The sequence below is a fragment of the Vicugna pacos genome, chromosome 16 (assembly GCF_048564905.1).
Source record: "Vicugna pacos chromosome 16, VicPac4, whole genome shotgun sequence".
NCBI lineage: Eukaryota > Metazoa > Chordata > Mammalia > Artiodactyla > Camelidae > Vicugna > Vicugna pacos.
In genome coordinates this window covers 56,600,729-56,621,086 of record NC_133002.1, presented here as the reverse complement: position 1 = coordinate 56,621,086, position 20,358 = coordinate 56,600,729, and the positions used below count along the sequence as shown (strand labels likewise).

Sequence of the window (20,358 nt, the reverse complement as noted above, 5' to 3'; positions counted from 1 at the left end):
CCCCCGCTAGGCCTCAGTCTCCGCATCCGTAGGATGGGGGGAACAGTACTCACGCCCACCTCACAGGGCGGTGGTGAAGATTAAATGCGATCACACGAGGCATGGGGTAAGCGCTCACCAGACTTAGTTGTCACTCTTACTGAGAGCCACACAAGTTCCAAAACTTACCCCCTTCTGCTCTGCGTCCCCATGGGTTGCTGCCTGTGTTAAGTGGACATGGAGTTCCAGAGACACCTCAGATCGACCCAGACCCCCATCTCCTATCCCTTGCCCATCACCAGACGCCGTTAAGCCTTCAACAAAGCTTTTTTAAAATGGTGAAAACTGAGTAAAAAAAAAAAAAAGCAGTTCATCCCTTTTCTAACATCACACAGTCACACCCACTTCTGTGGCAGGTGAATTCTAGCCCCCCAGGCCCCTGTAGAACGAGCGGCCCTCTCCAGTGAGAAAGAAGACATCGAGCAAGAGGTCAGAATGACAGTGACACCAGTCCCGTGCCCCAAAGCTGCGTGCTTTGCTCATTTTTTTGTTTTAGTTTCATGGTTTTTTTATTTTATTTTTTCTGGATTTATTGAGAGACAGTTGACATACAGCATCGTGTAAGTTTAAGGGGTACAGCATGTTGATGTGACATGTTCCTATAGTGCAAAATGATTTCCCGCATGCTGTGAGCTAACACCTCCATCCTGTCACATAATTACCATTTCTTTTTTGTGGTGAGAACATTTAAGATCGACTCTCTCAGCAACATGCAAGGATGTAATGCGGTATTATTAGCTATCATCCCCATGAGGTACCTTCCATCCCCAGAACTTGTTCTTATAACTGGAAGTTGATACATTTTGGCCAACATCTCCCCCATCCCCCACCCCCCAGCCCCTACTGACCACCACTCCATTCTCTTTCTCTGAGCTCAGCTTTTTAGGTTCCACATAGAAATGAGATCTACAGTGTTAGTCTTTCTCTGACTAATTTCACTTAACATGATGCCCTCATTGTCCATTTTGTCACAAATGGTAGGATTTCTTCCTTTCTCATGGCTGAGAAATCTTCCATTGTGTATCCATACTGCCTCTTTGTTATCCATTCACCTATTGATGGACACTTAGGTTGTGTCCATATCTTGGCTATTGTGAATAATGCTGCAGTGAACACGGGGGTGCAGATATCTCTGTGAGATCCTGTTTTCATTTCTTTGGAATGGATACATACCCAGAAGTGGGATGGCTGGATCACATGGTAGTTCTATTTTTAATTTCAGAGGGAGCCTCCATACTGTCATCCTGTACCAGTTCACTCTCCCACCAAGTGCATAAGGACCCCCTTTTACCCACATCCTCACCAACTCTTGTTATTTGTTGCCTTTTTGAGAATAGCCATTCTGACGGGTGTGACGCGATATCTCATTGTGGTTTTGATGTGCATTTTCCTGTTGGTGAGCGATTTGGGGCACCTTTTCATGGGCCTGTCGGCCATTGTATGTCTTCTTTGGAAAAATGTCTATGCCGCTCCTTTGCCCATTTTTAAATCAGGCTGTTTGGTTTTTTGCCACTGAGCTACTGCATCAGTTCTTTGTATATTTTTGGACATTAATCCCTTATCAGATGTATGATTTGCAAATATTTTCCCCCATTCCATAGGTTGCCTTTTCATTTTGTTGACTGTGCCTTTTGCTGTGCAGAAACTTTTCGGTTGGATGGAGCCCCACTTACTTATTTCTGCTTCTGTTTCTTGTGCTTGTGGTGTCAAGTCCAGGAAATGACTGCCAAGACCAACATCAAGGAGTTTTTCCCTGTGTTTTCTTCTAGGAGTTTTACAGCTTCAGGTCTTCAGTTTGTCTTTAATCCATTTTGAGTTCATTTGTGTGAGTGGTGTAAGACAGGAGTCCAACTGCACTCTTCTGCATGTGGTTATCCAGTTTTCCCAGCATCATTTATTGAAGAGACTATCCTTTCCCCATAAAGAAGAGTTAATATTGTTAAAATGTTCATATATTACCCAAAGCCATCTACAGATTCAATGCAATCCCTATCACAATTCCAATGGCATTTTCCACAGAAATAGGGAAAAAAATTCTAAAATGTGTATAGACCCACAAAAGATCTCAAATAGCCAAAGCAGTCCTGAGAACAAAGAACAAAACGAGAAGCATCACACTTGCTGCTTCCAAACTATACTACAAAGCTGTAGTAAACCAAACAGTGTGGTACTCTTACAAAAATAGACACATAGGCAAAAGGAACAGAATTCAGAGCCCAGAAATAAGCCCTCACATAGATGGTCATAATATTTGCTAAAGGAACCAAGAAAGCACTGTGCTCTTTCAAAGATGCTCTTAGGTGTATAGGCAGACCCCTGGCTTAAATTTAACACTCACTGTGGTTTTGCCACGGTTCCAGTAAGCTCGTGTCTCTCTGACTTTTGCTAGGGGGTTGCCACAGGGGCTGTGACCCTCTAAAAGGAGGGAGGTAACAGCCTGGCATGGGGAGTGGTTACAGGAGAATTTATTCACTCACTGTTTCTTGAGTACCTACTATGTGCCTATAGCTGTGTTTGGACCACTAGAGGTAGTGCAGGGAACAGAATGGACACAGCCCCCATCCTTCAGAGCTACGAAGGCCCGATAACAGAAGGCCTCAAAGTGCAGGGAACCATCCTATAACTTCTCCAGCCCTTGAGTTTCAACTGTGTGACTCTGATTCATCTTCCTAATGAAACTTCACCCTAATGGCCCTGAGTCACCAAGAGAAAAGTTAAATTACCCTTACTTCAGGCTTTCCAAAGACATGAGAGTGTGCAGTACATTTTGGAACAGCTATCCATCAGGAAACAAAAACCGTAAAAATATACAAAAAGGGAGAGACATCCATCAGAAATAATTAACTTTTGTTTTTAATGGATGCATGTCAGTTATGTGAAAAATACACGGAGGTGGAACACAGTGTCCCCTGGCAATGCCAGAGAAAGACACGCAGTAGCACTGGGCTGCAGAGGCAGGCAGGTGCTGAAACGCTCACCCACACGCCACGCCACCCCCACCAATGCCCAGCTCCAGCCTGGGCTCAGCTGGTTAGTAAAGGAAGCCTAGTTCAAGTACACTGCCAGCTGGTAACTGGGAAGTGAGTATTTAACACTCCTGCTTCTAAAATACTCAAACGCTCATAACGTTTTCAGCCCTGACTGCAGCTTCTTTGATAAGTGGGAAACCAAGGCCCGTGTCCCTCGGCTGCACAGAAAATACATGCACCTGCTGCTCCACAGTGTTTTTAAAAGTCTTCTGTCTACGTTGTGTCATTCAAGCTTCAACCACTCATAAAGCAAGCAAATGGAGTTTTATTACACTGCTTTTACAGATAAACAAGATCAGAGAGGTTAAGTGAGTAGCCCAGAAGCACACAGCAATTGTGCAGCATCATCCAGGGACAGAGTAGGGTGGGGTTCTGCCTCTTCATATCCCATTCAACTCCTGCATTTGCCCTTGAGACTAGGAGTGAAAAGGCCTGCCCACTCTTGGTGTTTTCCTGTCTAGGGTCTCCCTCCCTGAGGAGCCCCCCACAGCCCCTCCACAGAATGTCATCGCCAGTGGTCGGACAAACCAGTCCATCATGATCCAGTGGCAGCCACCTCCTGAGAGCCACCAGAACGGCCTCCTCAAGGGCTACATCATCAGGTAGGCATCCACCCCAGGGACAGGAAGGGCCACCCAGACCGGAGGGGAAAGAGATGGGAGAGGGTCAGGAGTGGATTGGAAAACAGCAGATTCACGGCGGGTCCTTCTCCATCTAACAAGGACCAGACAGCAAGGAACGCCCACACTGTGGCAGGAAGGATTGAGGTTAGACATGTAGAAGAACTTCCAGCAGTGAGAGCCTTGAAAACCAATAGGAATGGTTAGAGAGGAGACACAATGTAGTCTCCTAAGGGCTGTGTGGACGGGCAAGTCTACCAGATGTCAGGGATACACAAGAACAGGGCTACAGGGAGACCGGTAACTATCCAAGCGGTCAACTACCTCAGAAACCAAGAATATTCCAGCGCAGGCCAGATTTCCCCAGGACAGACCATGAATTAAAAACTGGGCCAAGAACTGGTTAAAAGCTAGAAGTCTTTTCTTTGGTCCCTACTGCAAAGTGAAGCCCAGTTACATAGCCTTTTATTTTTACACTGGACTATGGGTACTGTCCTGGTAAAACCTAAAAATGTATTATTAAGTTGTTCCTAAAATTTGGTATTCATAAAAGAAAATTAGCATGTTATTTGAAACTACTGAGAACTCTCATCAATATTCTGAACTCTGGCTGGCTACAAAATCCTAGGCAACTTCACGTGTCTCTTTCCTGCACGTGTACGCTCACAGCAGTGGAATTCTCAAATTTTGGAAGAAGTCACTGCTGGTTTGGCTGCTCCATCATCAGTTAATTTTGTTGTGGAATTTTGGTGAATCCTAAAGTGCGGTGGTTCTCAAAGCGTGGTCCCCAGCCCAGCAGCATGAGCATCACTTGAACACTTGATAGGAATGTGTATTTTCAAGTCCTGCCCTTAATCTGCTGAATGGGAAGCTTTGGGGTAGGCCCAGCGATCTGTGTTTGAACAAGCCCTTCAGGTGTCTTTGATGCACTCAAAGGGTTCAAGAACCACCGCTATGGGGTTTTGAGATACATCAGAATAATATGGGGCTTCTAATTTCCCAATAATTAGACTCTAAGGTGTGTACTCATTGTGGTTCTCCTATGAGCTGTCCATCCTCCAAAGTCTGTCTGAACAGATCCCACTAGCCTGTGTTCTTTTTTCCAGTGGAAGGTGGAGATTGGTAGAGTAGGCAGTCTTGAGCATTTTTTTCTCTCCGCCTAAGTGAGTGACTTCAAAAGAGGGGAGCCCATCTCCTAGAGGGAGAAAGAAAATGAGCCCAAACTTTGGAGACCACGCTCCTATCAATGGCTCCTCAAAGCAGAAACCAGTGAGCTCTTCCCAGGAACTCTCAGCATCCCTGAGTAGCCAGCCCACCACTGTCCTCCTCCCACATCAAAAAGAATCCTCCAGACACATCCTCTAGACCCATGTTATCCAGAGAGGTAGCCGTGGGAAAGTTGCAGCTATTTAAATTAATAAAAAATAAAAGAAATGACAAAGGTAGTTCCTCATTTGCACGAAGCACATTTCGGGTGCCAAAAAGCCTCAAGTGCCAGCAGCTACCGTATTGGACAGCACGGATGTGGACCATTCCCACCACCACAGACAGTGTCCAGGGCACGAGGCCAAGCGGGTCACTCCAAGCTGCGGCATCCTGGCTTTCTCCACTCAGGTACTGCCTGGCCGGGCTGCCTGTTGGGTACCAGTTTAAGAACATCACGGATGCTGACGTCAACAACCTGCTGCTGGAGGACCTCATCATCTGGACCAACTACGAGATCGAGGTGGCCGCCTACAACAGCGCCGGGCTGGGTGTCTACAGCAGCAAAGTCACCGAGTGGACACTGCAGGGAGGTGGGTGGGGTCCTGCACCCGTCCAGTCCTGACTGCCTCGGCCACGTCGCCCGTTTTACCCAGTCCCAGGCGGCTGCACGTTGTGCCCAGCTCCCTCGTCGTAGGGTGGGAGGGCTGAGGGGAGGATGAAGAGGTCGGGGGTGCACGTGACGAAGGCAGAGGCTTCGGGGCTACAGGGACCTGCTGCAAAGTTTCACGTTAACTGGATCGTGCGACAGCGCACATTGAGCGTGGTACCTGAAAGCCGCCCTGAGCATGTTCAGATCCATCACTTTTATTTATTGTTGCACAAAGCACATTTCAGGTGCCCAACAGATACAACTGCCAGCGGCTACCGTATCGGACAGCACGGATGTGGACCATTTCCACCATCACAGACAGTGTCCAGGGCACATGGCCAGGCAGGCTGACTCTGATGCGAGGCATGTGGAATAGACCAGACACGTTTTATTAAACCCAAACGAATCTACAGAAAGAGGGCATTTCTTAAGGAGGAGCTGGGGGGAGGGGTGCAAAGCAGAGTCTGTAGACGCCGTGTGTTTCAGCTGCTTAACTGAACAAGACAGACAGCCTGCGCCTCCTCCACTCACAACGCCATCTCTTTGCTCTCTTCCAGTCCCCACGGTCCCTCCAGGCAATGTGCATGCGGAAGCCACCAACTCCACGACCATCCGCTTCACCTGGAACGCCCCCAGCCCCCAGTTCATCAATGGCATTAACCAAGGCTACAAGGTGCGTGAGGCCCCTCCGTGCCCCTAGGATTCGCCGTCGGAGGCTGCAGGCTGGCGAGGCTGGGAGAAGGCGAGGGAGGGGGCAGGAGGGAGTTTCGGAAATCACTGGTTCAAGCCAAGCGGAGGACATAGGGTCAAGGCCATGGGCATGCGGGCTCTCTCCAAGGCCACACACAGGCCATGGGGAGCAGGGCCACTGTGACCCAGAACAAGGGTGCAGACTCCATGAGACTGGGTTAGAAACAAAGCCAGGTATGTGTCGGGCCCAGGACCCCTGCATTGCCACGGCCCCAACAGAAAAACCCGGAACCCACTTGTGACCCCCAAGCGGTGGGCTGATGCGCATTCTGCTGGTCGTGTGTTCTCGGGCTGGACTAGGACTAGGACTCAGACAGCTCGGATTAACGGCCCGGCCCTGCCTCTTGCTCGCTCCCTGGACTCGTCCTGTAATCATCTGAGCTTCCTTCCTTTGATAAATATTTATCGAGCCCGACTGTGTGCAGCGTTCCAGCTGCTGGGGAACCAGAGTACATTGTTTCCTCGCTTAGGCTCGGAGCTGATGATCGCTTCTATTCCTCGGGGTTGTGTGAGGAGTGAATGAGAATATTTGTTATTTTTTGAGCAGAATGACAAACTGTAACAAGCGTTTGGAAAACGGTAGTAACGGCAGTAGGGGTGGCTTAGTGGCTCTGGCTGCCCTCACGTGGCACCACAGGCTGAAACAGCGGACATGTATTTCCTGACAGTTCTGGAGGCCAGAAGTCCGAGGTGGAGGTGTCGACAGGGCGGGCCCCGTCTGAGGCCTCTCTCCTTGGCCGGCAGACGGCTGCCTTCTCCGCATCCTCGCGTGTCTTCCTTCCCTCTGTGTGTCTCTGTCCAGATTTCCGCTTCTTATAAGGACACCAGACATACTGAGTGAGAGCCCACACTCATGACCACATTTTAACCTAACTGCCTCTTTAAAGACTAGCTTCAGCGGGGAGGGTGCAGCTCAGTGGTGGAGTGCACGCCTAGCATGCTCGAGGTCCTGGGTTCAATCCCCAGTACCTCCATTAAAAATAAACAAACAAACAAACCTAATTTCCCTCAACAAAATTTTAAAGAAATAAAAGAAAATACACATCTGGGGGTTGGGGGCTATAGCTCAGGGGTAGAGCGCATGCTTGGCATACACGAGGTCCTGGGTTCAATCCCCAGTACCTCCATTAAAGGGGAAAGTTTTTTTTTTTTTAAAGATTATCTCCACATAGTTCTGGAGTCCTGGGGGTTAGGACTTCAACATAAAAATTGGGGGGAAACAATTCACCCCATAATAGCCATAATAGTAGTGGGGGGTGGGGGGGTAACTTTGCTGTAATTGTGACTGTACTAGAAGTCGAGACTTCTAACTACCCTTCCCGGCATCCAGACCTTGAATCCCACTCCTGGGTCCCTCCTCTCACCCCACGAGGAGCCCAGAGCCGACCTCCCCTAAGAGCACAGGAGATGAACAGATCACACGGTGCCTGGTCCAGGCCACTTGCTACAGCTGCACCCCAGCAGCTCACAGGTGCTGGAGGAGGACGTGGTGGCCCCCTCCAGATGTGGGAGCGAGGCAGGGCATTTGCAGGGCGTGTCACCAGGAAGCCAGCCATGCAGGGGAGAGAACGTCCCAGCTCTGGCTTGGAGCCCAAGGATCTGGTGACCTCACGGTGACCACAGACACTTTGGGAAGATTTCCACACCCTCTCTGTGCCACGTTTGCCCGTGTGCAACAACTCAGATTATTTCAGCCTGAGCCATTATTACTGCAAGGTGGTGGGGGCTGGACAGGAAGGGACTGAAGTTAAATCACCGAGAGAATTTTCTGCTGGTGTTTCGAGTTGAGAAAGGAGGGATGGTCCAGACCTGGAGACAAGGCCACCTCACTCCCAGGATGGTGCGGCACCAAGGCTGGGCAGGGCCTTCCTGGGCCAGGGCCAGACTGCAGGCTGTGTTGCTGGCTGGGCTGGAAAGGCCTCCTAATTGGGACTCTGGGGGAAGGCAGCAGAGGGAAAGGGGAGGCCCACATTGTGCAGAGGAGCTGAACTGGGAACAATTAGCTACTTGCTGCCAATTCTAAGTTTTCTCCCAGACTGGGGAGGGCTGGGCTGCGGACTTCTAAGACAAATGGCTCCCGGAGGGCCAAGAAGACCAGCTAAGTGCCTGGGACCATTAGGGCAACGACCCATTATAACCCAGACCTAGAGGAGGCATAGAAACTCACCTGGCTGCCAGATCTAATTGGTGCCCAGCACCCAACAGCTGCTCTATAAAAGTCAGCAGGGATGAACCGCCCAGACAGCTGGAGCAGAGGAGCTGGTGAAAAAGTGAAAAAGAGGTCACGCTTTCCGGGCGCTTTTTGCATGCCAGGCAGGATGCCTGGGCTTCCCTCCCATCGTTCCCTCGTGCAAGCTGCACAGGAACCCTAAGAAATGAGTCTTGTTATCCTCACCCCATTTTACAGAGGAAGAAACTGAGGCTCAAGAGGCAAGTAACTTGTTCAGGGTAGCTGCAAAGCTCGGATTCAAACTCCAGAGCCTGCCTCTTGTCTTGAATTAAAAAGAGAATGTCACATGAATTCATCTTAAAATAGTAACTCGAACATGATCTTTTTCCAAGTCCAAATGGATACAAGTGGGGATGTTGTTTCTTGCTTCTTTGGCCTTCAGTATCACAGGGAGGGAAAAGCAGTGTCTGTCCCTTCCTTACCTCCAGTGAGAATGGACCTTTTCTCCCCCTTTTCATTGTGAAAAATTTCAAACAGCCACAAAAATAAAGAGAAGACAATGATGACTTGATAAAACCATCATGCACGCTGGTGTCAAGTTACCAACTCGTGGCCAAATGTGTCCCCTCCCTCTGCTGCTCCCCTAGAGTATTGTTAAGGACATCCTAGGTATTGTATCATTTCATCCATAAATATTTCTGCAGGGAAATATTGCAGATAAAGCCTCAACTTAAAACATAAGCACAATAACCACATGATCATTACGGGGCCTTAAACTACCTACATTCCCCCAACAGCATCAGCTGTCCAGTCCCCGGTTAAGTTTCCCTGATCAGCACATCGTGTCTCTTACTAGTTGGTTTTCTTGCCTCAGGATGCAAACGAGGGCCTCCCAGCTGCGATTGGTTGAAGTTTTCTAGGTCTCAGTTGATCCATGGATTCTCTCTCCTTTCTCTCTCTCTCTTAATTTATTCGGTAAAGAAACTTAGTCATTTGTCCTATAGAATTTTCCGCAGCCTGGATTTGCTGGCTGTATCCCTGTGGGTTCATTTAACACATTCCTCCGAACGCTGTATTTGCAGTAAATTGGAATGGAGAGCTAGAGGTTCGATCAGATTCAGATTTGATGTGTTTTTTTCCCCCCAAAATATTACTTCCTCGATGGTGTTGTGCGTTTTCATCAGAAGGCCTACAGTCTGGTCGTCTCTCTTGCTAGGATGTGGTGACCCCTGAGCATCCTTACGTGATCTGTTATCTTAAGAGGGATTGCAAAATGAGAATACTTGAATATTATAGTTTCTTCTTGATTTATATGCTGAAATACTTTCAAAAAAAACAAAAAGAATTTTTCCCTTAACAGCTTTTTGGTTATCTGACGGTTTAGTTCATCTGAAGGGAAAGCATGGCCTGTGCTCTGTTCTTTTCCGTTACTTAATGATTTTCTGAGTAATGAATTGGTGGTTTAGCATCTTCTAAGGTGACAGATGAGTTTGGATGGGGGAAGAGGGAGGCATCCTTCTGTTTTGTTTTGTTTTTGTTAGGATTGTTATGTACATAAGGATTTTTTTTAACACCTTTGATATGTTTTAACCCACTGCCATTATTACTCTTACCGATGCCAAATTGACCCATCACTCACCTCCTCAAGTTGGGGAGTCCTTTTGATGTGGCCTCAGTGATCTTTGTTAGCTTTCTAGCAGGACAGAATGTTCCCAGCTGTCTCCACTTCCTGCACCATGCCTGGGAGCTGCCACAGCCTCCCTTTTCATTTCACTAGGGAATGGAAGTTAGACACCACAGTCTGGGCACTGGGGGCACTCCTTGTCCTAGCATTTGGGTATTGTTTCTAGCCCCTGTGAATGGGCAAGTCAGAAGTCCTTTTTTTTTTTTAAGTCTTGACGTCTTTATTGAATATAATATGCTATGTGCAGAGCTGCCTGAAATGTGGACCTTGCTTTCCACTGCTAGAAATTTCTAGTAACAATTTGGGAACAGGTCTCGAGCTTGAGATTATGTGTATCCTGCAGTATCTGGTAATTGCTAACCCAAGATAAGTATGAAAAAAGGTGTTCAAATCAACACATTTTTATAGAGAAAAACTGAAACAAATTGTGGGTGGTGACGCAGGGTATATAGGACCCAAAGCTAACGACCTCGAGCTGTGGAAAGATGCAGCTCTAGCGCAAAGGACGGGAACAACAGGGCAGGACAAATGGCTGCTGAGCAGGACCCGCAAGTGACAGGAAGCTGGGACTGTGCGCTTTTTCTGTTCCCACACTTCCTGGTATGTATTTCTGGTCACCATTTCCACTCACGTATTTAACATTTTTTAAATCTGATTTTTAATTTAGCCTTGTTTTGAGAATACAAGGGAAATCACAGAGCTAAATTTTAAAATTCACACTGAAATACAGTAATATGAAAATGAACCTCCTAGTCATTCTGCTACTTTTTGGTGAGTAGATAGTCTGTGCCAGTCATTGTGAAAAAGCCTTTCTCTTTTAAGAAAAAAATTTAACAAGGGTCACTTAGCAAAATACACCCAAAAGGAAATCCCAGTGCAAAGAAAAGTTTTAAGTCAAGGCCTCGCCAATTCCTATAGTGTTAGCAATGTGTCTCAGTTTTCAAAACTCACTTTCAAAAAGCTTAAACTTGGCCTAAAAGATTTTAAATGAAAATAAACTAGAATGAACAAATATGAGAAATGTTCCTCTTTGAATGAGGGATCTAGCACCTTGAGTTTTCCAAAAAAAACAGAGACAGAGAGAGGAAAAACAGAAAGCATACCTCCCCGGTGTGTTCACGATGGTGTAAAAGATCCACATTTAACATACTCAAAACTACTTTATAACTCAGATGACATCACTCCAGAAGTACGCTACCAAAATATTAATTGAGAAAAGCTGGAAATAGTTTTAGCTGATTCAATATCACATGCTAGAAGAAAGTTTGCATGAGCAAACCCTGAAGAGGTAATTTTTTAATCCAGATTTCACAAACTCATGGTGCAAAATGAGTCCCACCACTTCCTCTAGAGTTAATAACTGCTTTCCACTGCTTGTTGGCTGCCTGTGAAAATTTGATTGAAATAACTCCAATGCTACCATAAAACTAGTCCTCTCCACCCATGCTGTTCTGGCCACCGTAGCCAGCCAGCCCCATGACAGCCACTCACGGACTGGCTCTCAAGGCCACTCGAAGAGGACTGGGTTGACACCCCCATGCCTTGCGTCATCTAGCTGCCATAAGCCCTGTTGCTGGCCCCTGTTGTGGGATTCGGGAAAATTCTGTGTATCTGTGCTGCATGTTGGCCCTGTCTCTGGACATGGCCGCCACGGCTGCTTCGTGAGTGGCAAAGTCAACATCAGCTTCGCCCGTCACTCTTCCATCAGGGCCAGTCTCAATATGGGCTCTCACGGGGCTGAGCGGAGAGAAGAAGTCACAAATGGCGTTCTCCGTGGCCTTGTAGGGCAGCACCCTCACGGGGACACAGTGCCCGGTGGTGCTCTGGACAGTGAGCTCGCCGCCTCCGTACCGGTGGTCGTACGTCCCAGAGGGACAGTAGCTGAGGTCTCTTCCAGACAGGTGGGTGGTGAAACCGGAGCCATGGCACGCTCCTTATAGCCCCCCCAGCCCACACGGTAGGCCCCAGGCCTCCTCCTCTCCGGGCCTGCTTGCTTGGCAATGCCGGCGTGCCTCCTGGCTGCGCCGGGCGGTCACATGGCCCCGGTCCCTGCACCGACGTGAGCGTCAGCAGGGGATCCGCGTGTGACCTGACCTCTTCCTGACTGCTCTTGGATGCCTCGATGTGGCTGTGCCCTGTTCTCTGCTTGTGCCTCCCTAGAGCCTTCTCAGCTAACTCCTGGGGGGGAAACTGCACAAAGATTTCCCTGTGATCTTGCCCTCGGGGTCCACAGGCAATGTGATCCCATTTGGCACCGTTTCTAACCCTGAGAAGAACTGAACAATTTCTTCCTTGGTGCATCCAAATGGGAGTCCTCGAAGCCGCACAAAACCGTCATTGGCGATGTCGCCGCTGTTTGGGCCACTGTGCTTCAATACCCCATCTGTCTCGGTTCTGTGGGATTTGAACACCTCAATGGACAGGTGTCCCAGGCTTTCCTTGCCTTTTTTAAGGCCCATTTTTACATCTTCTTCTGATTCAAGTTCAACAAAAGCCTCACCACCCTGCCTGCCTTCTCTAGTGTAGATAAAATGAGCGCCTGCAGCCCCATCGTGAATTGGGCAGGTGGGGAGGAAATTCTGCACATCCTCAACAGAGCAGGACCAGGGCAGGCCACGGAGCTTGACCACAAAGCCTTCACCTCCCTCGGGGCCCAACATCACGGACACTTGACAGGGCAGATGGCAGACAAGCTTGGGTGCAACTTTTTGTGGCTTAGAGAATAGCGAGGGATGCCCATAGTCGGAGACGCTCCAGGTAGATAACAAATTATCCTAAAAAAGAGAGAGATGGTATTTTTGCCACAGTGCCCCAGCATTCCCGGGGTGACTAGAGGCAGCAGTGCCCGGGCTGGGATGGGCTCCAGAAATGCTTTAAGGTAAAACATACACTGATACTTCCAATTCCATTTCAAGACTGTAAGTTTTTTGTTTTTGTTTTTTTTAATAATCTCATTGGTCTTTTGTCTGTATCTCTTTTCTCCATGCTGACACTCTAGTTCCTTCAACACCAACATAATTACTCACTTATCTGATCCTACGAACAGTTTCGGAACCGTAATATCAACACCACAATTACCAACAATAGTTCCAGATTGTTTGTAGTTCTTTCTGTTCTTAGGGTGCCTCCCACCCGGGATGTGCTTCCCCCGTCACTGTGCTGCAAAGTCTTTGAAATAGTTTCTTCCTGTGTGATTTTGCTACAGCTCAATACACTGTGAGGTTCATTTGTTTCATTTTGGTTTCAATTTTGGGGGATTGATTTTCTTAAATTTAATTTCATTCTATGATTATGTAGCATATTTACTGGTTCCAAAGTTAAAGCTACAGAGCAAAGCAAATTTGGAGAAAATTAGCCTGAATTCTGGTCCTCTTCCCTCCCAATGGAATTGATCTCTTCTTGTTTGGTTGATTACTTTGGGTTTCCCTTCCGTTTCTTTAACATAAACAAATACATGCACTTATAAGTGTGTATTCTCACCTTCTTAGATACATGACAGCATACTCTACATACTTTCTTTATCTTACTTTTTAATTTACATTATATCCTGGAGATCACTCCATGGGGATATATAGAGATATTCCCTTTTTCTTTTGGGGGGGTGTTAATTAGGTTTATTTGTTTATTTATTTAATGGAGGTACTGGGGCTTGAACCCAGGACCTCCTGCATACTAAGCACACGGTCTCCCACTGAGCTATACCCTCCCCCTTCCTTATTCCTTCTTTCATAAATCTGTATTGCACTCCATTCTGTGGATCTTCCATTGTTTAGTCAACCAGCTCCCTAGTGATGACATTCCTGGTTGTTCCCAGTCTTTTACTGTAACAAACATTCCTGCAGTGAATAGTTTCGTGCATACGTCTTTTCACAGTGTCACATGTAACTCTGGAATAGATTCTTGGAAATGAGATTGAGGTCAAAAAGCAAGTGTATATAATTTTGCTGCCATTGCCAAATCACCCCCATTCTTTTTAAAATTTTTAAATTTAACTTTTAAACAGGAAACATAGTTACATGAATCAAAGACCAACAAATGTAAAAATATAAACATATAGCAGAAATCCTTCATCCTACCCTAGTCCCTCATCTGCCTGGTTCTATACCCCCCAGCCTGGAAACTCTCCCCACTCCAGGTAATCACTGTGGTTAATTTCTTACATATCTTTCCATGATGTTCTGTGTGAATCCTTGGAAATGCAGAGATGGAAAGATAGAGGGAAAGACAAAGAGAGAGAGAGGGAAAAGAGAATTTCCTCTTTTTTTTTTTTTAACTCCAGTGTCTAGCAAGCCAGATATACTGTCCTATACAGTAATATACACGTGATGCCTTACAGCCCATAATGCCGTCTCCACCGGAAACAAGAGGCACATCAATTTAGCCCTTTTACCAGCAAGATAACTGTTACTGCCCCCTATAACAGCCTAAGGCTCAGAGAGGTTGAGTGACTTTCCCAGGGTCACACAGTAAGTGACAGAGCTGGTCTCATTGTGATGATAAAACAGGACTGGTCAGTGATGGGCTTATCCCCGTGCCAGGCACACAGTCAGAGTTCACCAGACTACATCCGTGTGTGTGTGTGTGTGTGTGTGTGTGTGTGTGTGTGTGTGTGGTGTGCTGAGCACGGATATCCACCCCGTGGCTGCCCAGAGCCCAACTCCTTTCAGGCAATAGAAGTGCAGAAGACAATTCTATTGTATTCCTGGCCCTGAGGGAGAAGCTCTTAACCCTAAGCCCCTTCCTCTTCAGATGCACCGACAGAAAGACAAGTGGAGTAAATGTTTCCAAGCAACCCCCGCCCTGCCGCCATCCTGGGCTTTGGGTCTGGAACTGCAGGATGACACGTGGTCGTGAGTCCACAAGACCACACTCCTGGCACCCTGGGCACGTCTTCGTGCCATTTCTGAAGACAGTTCCCTGTGATACTGTTTTCAGGCACCTGTGAAGACAGTCTTCGTCCTTAATTTTTTTTTTTAATGGTAGTGATCATAATTGGCCTAAGCCCGATAAAATAATATTTACCCAGATTTTGCACTTACTGGGGAATACACCACACAATTAATTCTAACGGTGTAATTAATTCAAATTTACATTAATTAAATTAAATTAAAACATCAAACTTGTTTCTTAATCTACTCCAAAGAAGTTCAGCAATGTAATTGCTATGAAACAAGATAACTAAAATAAGGACCATATTTAACATACTTATTAAATGCCACTTAGTATTTCTGATTAGTATTTTTAGGGTCTAATTAGTGTCTAATTAATTTGCTATAGGCTATTTCTTCACAATACCAATTAAATTTCAAAACATCCTTTATAAACACGCGGCCATGAAAAGGAGAAGATTAAGCATTGTTATGGGTGTGAGTTAATCAGGAGACATTGGCGTGGCATTGTTTTATGTCTATAAATACCCATGCTTATTAAAACTCATCAAGTGTTGCTTTTCACCATTAATTGCTATTTAATCAACTTCAGATAAATGAGGAAATCTCTGAGACCAGCTGTCATTGTTAAGAGACAGATGAAGGGCCCAGAAATCGGGATGGGGTGAGAGATCAGGAGGCAGGGAGTTTATGCAGTTATGAGGGGGATGTGCAGAGCAGAGATGAGACAAAAAACAATGCTGAATTTCCAGGCAAGGTTTTCTCACCAGCAGTCCCTCTGTAGGAGATGGTTAAGATTGAAATCGCAACTTAGAACAAGTTTAAAAGAATAAAAGTTAGCCGCACACTGAAGTTCCAGCTTAGAGGAAGACTCTGAGGAAGTTCCTGCCCCAGCCAAGGCAGAAAAAGGCGTGGAAGCCCAGGTACGGGAAGCAGAGACCCTCAGCTTCCTAGGAGCTGTGTGAGATAGAGTAAGTCACTTAACCTCTCTGAGCCTCAGTTTCCTCATCTGTTAAAAAAAATAGGACCAGCTTCGTGAGTGCTCAGCCTATGTGGTCACTTAGGAACCCATGCTCAGAAGGGCCCCATGTTCAGTTCAGTGCTCTGCTGCTGTCTCTGGAAATTCTTCATAACTTTCTAAATTAAAAAAAATGTTTTTGTTGGTTTTGGAAATTCTTAATAATTTTTGAAGAAGGGAGCTTCCATTTGCATTTTGCACTGGACCTGCAAATGATGTAGCCCATCTTGGTAAAGAACTTCCCTGTGGGGTCGCTGTGGGGATCGAGTGAGAGATGATTCTTTGAAAGTACCCCACCCGGTGCCTTGCTTAGAGTAAGTCATTCGGTGAACAGAACAGCACACCAAAGTGATCTTCCAGAAAGACAGATGCTCCAGTGGCCTGTGGGTGTCTGCACGGTCTTCCCTTCCCTGGAAGGAGGGAACCTAGGGAGCTGGGCTCCTGGACACTCTCTGGCCATTGGCCCAGCCGGTGGGAGAGGGCGCAGCCTCTGCTGGCACCTTCTTGCTACCCTGCTTGAGCTGCTGGCCTCTCTGCAGCTGATCGCCTGGGAGCCGGAGCAGGAAGAGGAGGTTACCATGGTGACGGCCCGGCCCAACTTTCAAGACAGCATCCACGTGGGCTTCGTGTCTGGCCTGAAGAAGTTCACTGAGTACTTCACCTCGGTGCTGTGCTTCACCACCCCCGGAGACGGGCCCCGCAGCACCCCCCAGCTGGTGCGCACCCATGAGGATGGTAGGCAGCACCCAGCCCCTGCTCGCTCTGCTCCCCCCTCCCACCCGGGCCAGGCTGGACACTCCAGGCACAGGGCGGCCCTGGTCCTGCCTTCTAGCCTGGGGCACCCCTGGAGCACCACGGGCTGTCTTGCTGGTGGCCTCTCTCCTGCTCTAACTGGCATGGGGTGGGGGGGGCCTTTTGGGGTACAGTGCCTGGGCCTGTGGGACACCTGAGCTTCAGTGAAATCCTGGACACGTCGCTGAAGGTCAGCTGGCAGGAGCCAGGCGAGAAGAACGGCATCCTCACAGGTGGGCACCGTGGGAACCGAGCTGGGGGGGAGACCGGCCGGGAAGGGTCGCCCCATCCATCCATCCCCCTGCCTTCGACCTCATATTCACCCAGAGCCTCCCCACAGACCACTCTTTCCTGGAAGGGACTCAGAGGAGGTTCTCAGCCTCTCTGCTCTGTGACACACCCCAGATCTTCAGAAACAGGCCCCCCATAGTCACCACGGTGACTCGCTCTCCGTCCTGCCATCCCCACCCAGTGGGGGCATCCCTCCGAGGTTACACCCGGGGCCCCAGGCAGGATGTCCCACCTCCCTCGGCCCCCTTGCTCCCAGTGCGTTTCTAACTCGTGAGGACCTGAGAAGCAGAGCAGAAGGTTATGGTCACACCATATGGGGGGCTCCCCAGGGTACCGGATCTCCTGGGAGGAATATAACCGGACCAACACCCGAGTGACCCACTACCTGCCCAACGTGACCCTGGAGTACCGCGTCACGGGCCTCACCGCGCTCACCACCTACACCATCGAGGTGGCCGCCATGACCGCCAAGGGCCAGGGCCAGGTGTCCGCCTCGACCATCTCCTCCGGAGTGCCTCCAGGTGGGTGCCCGCTCTCAGCACAGGACTCCTGGCCTCTTGTTCTCCTGCTCGGGAAGAGGCCTCTTCTTTTTCAGGAATATGGACTTCTTTCCCATGGAGCTCTCCCCTCCCTGGGGTCTGTGGTTCCCGGTCCTCCTGGAGCCAGCTTCATCCTCATGATTGCAAGGCTATGTGGGCTGCTGCCGCCTCCTCCCCTGGCTCTCAGGAAAGCCTCAGCCCCCACAGGACCCCACCTGTATGCCCTCCGCCCTTTGCCCCCTCCCTCCCTTCCCCCATTCCACACCAGAGTCCACATCAAGCAATGCTGTCTGTGATTTGGGGGAAGAATTCTCACTGTCACCCAAAAAGCCCAAAAGGGACTCCAACCAGCGGAAATGGTTGGGAAGTAGGTAGAGGTGGGTGGGAAGAATCTCACCCGCTGTGTGAAGAGCAAGCTAGGGTCTACGCCCAGCTCTGCTTCTGCCAGGCTCTGCGACCTTGAGCAGGTCAGGTGGCCCCTCTGTGCCTCAATTTCCCCATCTGTATCTATGGGGAGATGCACTGGGTAACCATGTGGCCCTCTCTGAGTCTCTAAGTATCTGAGTCTGTAAGTCTATGCCTGTGTGGCCAGAATCCCTCCACACGCCCGCCAAGCTGGCTCAGATACCCGGGCTTCAGTCAGCCCCAGGTGTTAATAATAGAAACACGGACAAATATTGGTGTAGTGCTCATCCAGCCCAGAGCTAAGTGCTTTATTTGCATTTCATTTCATTTCATTTCAATTCATTTCATCCTCCCAACCACCATGAGGTAGGCAATATTATCATCTCCATTTCACTGAGGAGGCTGTTGTGGCACAGAAAGGTTAGGTAACTTGCTCAAAGACACACAGCATGGATGCAGTGGAGTTGGATTCCAACTCAGACAGCCAGACCCTGGAATCTATGCTCTTTCTGTTCATCCTGAGCCCCAAGATTCCTGATCACAATACAAGGGCTGCCTCCTATCCCCACCCCTTCTACCCTCCCTCAGCCATTGTTGGGTTTGGGAGGGCTGCAGTGGGTGTGTGGATGGAGAGGATTCATGCCCAGCCCCTGTGTCCTGGCCCTGGGAGCCTCCCTGGGGCCCTAGGAGGGACTTTCAGTCCCTAAACCTGCCTCAGGTTCCTGGTCTGAACTCAGTGAGCCACTGATGCCAGAATGAAGACTTGTCAGCTGGGTGAGACCTCAGCCATGCTCCTCCTGGGAGGGTCCTAGGAAATGTGCGACACACAGCCCCCTCCACGCCCAGAGAGTCCTGTTCCATGTGCAAGGACTTTCTTCTCACCTGATCTCCCTTCCTGCCTTGTTTCCCTTTTCCAGAACTCCCAGGGGCCCCCACCAACCTCGGCATTTCCAACATCGGCCCCCGCTCCGTGACCTTGCAGTTCAGGCCAGGCTACGACGGGAAGACCTCCATCTCCCGCTGGCTGGTGGAGGCCCAGGTAAAAGCCTGCTGGAGGGGAACTCTACAACCCAGACAGCCTGCTTCCTGGCCTTGGCCATGCCCGTGCTCTTAAATGCAAGTCTTATGTGTGTTTGCATCTGTGCATCACAAGCAACTATCAGAAAGCCAAGTACACCAAAAATGTCCTCATCTCTACCTCCATCTCACCTGTACACTGTACACACGTGTATTTACACACACACACACACACACACACACACACTAATCCCCTCTGGTCACGGTGGTGACTGGCTGGCCTAGAAAAATAACCAGCTGCTTCCTGCAGCCCTTTACACCTGTGGTTCTCACCTTTGGCTGCACCAGGAGAGCGTTCAGAGGTTCCAGCTCCTGGGTCCCCTCCTCCAGAAATTCTGATTCTGATTTAGCTGGGGTTTTAGAAGCCTGCCAGGGTGCCCAGGAGAACCACCTCAGGAGCTTACTAAATGCCCAGACTCCTGGACACCACCCTTGGGGATTCCAATTGGCTGAGTCAAGGGCAGGGCCCAAGAGTGGGTTTATAATAGGCACCCTATGAGATTCTGATGCAGGAGGGCTCAGGGTCACACTTGAAGTCATGTTCAAGGACCCGGAAAGCTGGTTGCCCCATTTGGTGCCCTCCGGGTGAGCCCTGGGTTTTGAAATCAAGACCTTCCCTGAGCAAGGCTTACCTTCCGAGAGTTGGGGCTCAGAGCACCAGGCTGGCCAGGTCTAAGGGTGTTTCCCTCCTCAGGTGGGCGTGATCGGGGAGGGAGAGGAGTGGCTGCTGATTCACCAGCTCACCAGCGAGCCCGACGCCCGCTCCATGGAGGTGCCCAACCTCAACCCCTTCACCTACTACAGGTAATGGGGCCGGAGAGGAGGGCGCTGCCCAGACTGGGTGGGGCTTTGGCTTCGGGGTCCCTCTCTCCCCATTTGGCTCATCTCTTCCTCCCCATCTCAGTTTCCGCATGCGTCAGGTGAACATTGTGGGCACCAGCCCGCCCAGCCAGCCTTCTAGGAAGATCCAGACCCTCCAGGCGCCCCCTGACATGGCTCCGGCCAACGTGACCCTGCGCACGGCCAGTGAGACCAGCCTGTGGCTCCGCTGGATGGTGAGGCTCCCGCGAGGGCAGCAGGGGTGGGCTGTCTCCTTGGTCCTCATCACCCTGTAAAGGTGTCCCTGCCTCCGAGGGGCCCCATCAAAGAGGCGTGCACCTAATTACCTCCAGCCCCCTTCTCTTTTCTGATCATCAGTCT

The 20,358-nt window shown here is 49.2% G+C and overlaps 1 protein-coding gene and 1 pseudogene across 1 annotated transcript in view; one reads left to right on the top strand and one right to left on the bottom strand.

Annotated features, from left to right (window-relative positions):
- Window positions 1-20,358, top strand: part of SDK2 (sidekick cell adhesion molecule 2) — a 247,341-nt gene that overhangs the window by 181,247 nt on the left and 45,736 nt on the right. The window contains exons 16-24 of the mRNA XM_015235247.3: window positions 3,530-3,670; window positions 5,303-5,484; window positions 6,101-6,216; window positions 16,594-16,789; window positions 16,981-17,079; window positions 17,467-17,658; window positions 18,999-19,120; window positions 19,853-19,962; window positions 20,063-20,213. Of these exons, the coding sequence (XP_015090733.1) occupies window positions 3,530-3,670; window positions 5,303-5,484; window positions 6,101-6,216; window positions 16,594-16,789; window positions 16,981-17,079; window positions 17,467-17,658; window positions 18,999-19,120; window positions 19,853-19,962; window positions 20,063-20,213 (1,309 nt within the window). The remainder of the gene's footprint in view (window positions 1-3,529; window positions 3,671-5,302; window positions 5,485-6,100; window positions 6,217-16,593; window positions 16,790-16,980; window positions 17,080-17,466; window positions 17,659-18,998; window positions 19,121-19,852; window positions 19,963-20,062; window positions 20,214-20,358) is intronic.
- On the bottom strand, window positions 11,575-12,807 carry LOC102534640 (heterogeneous nuclear ribonucleoprotein F-like; annotated as a pseudogene).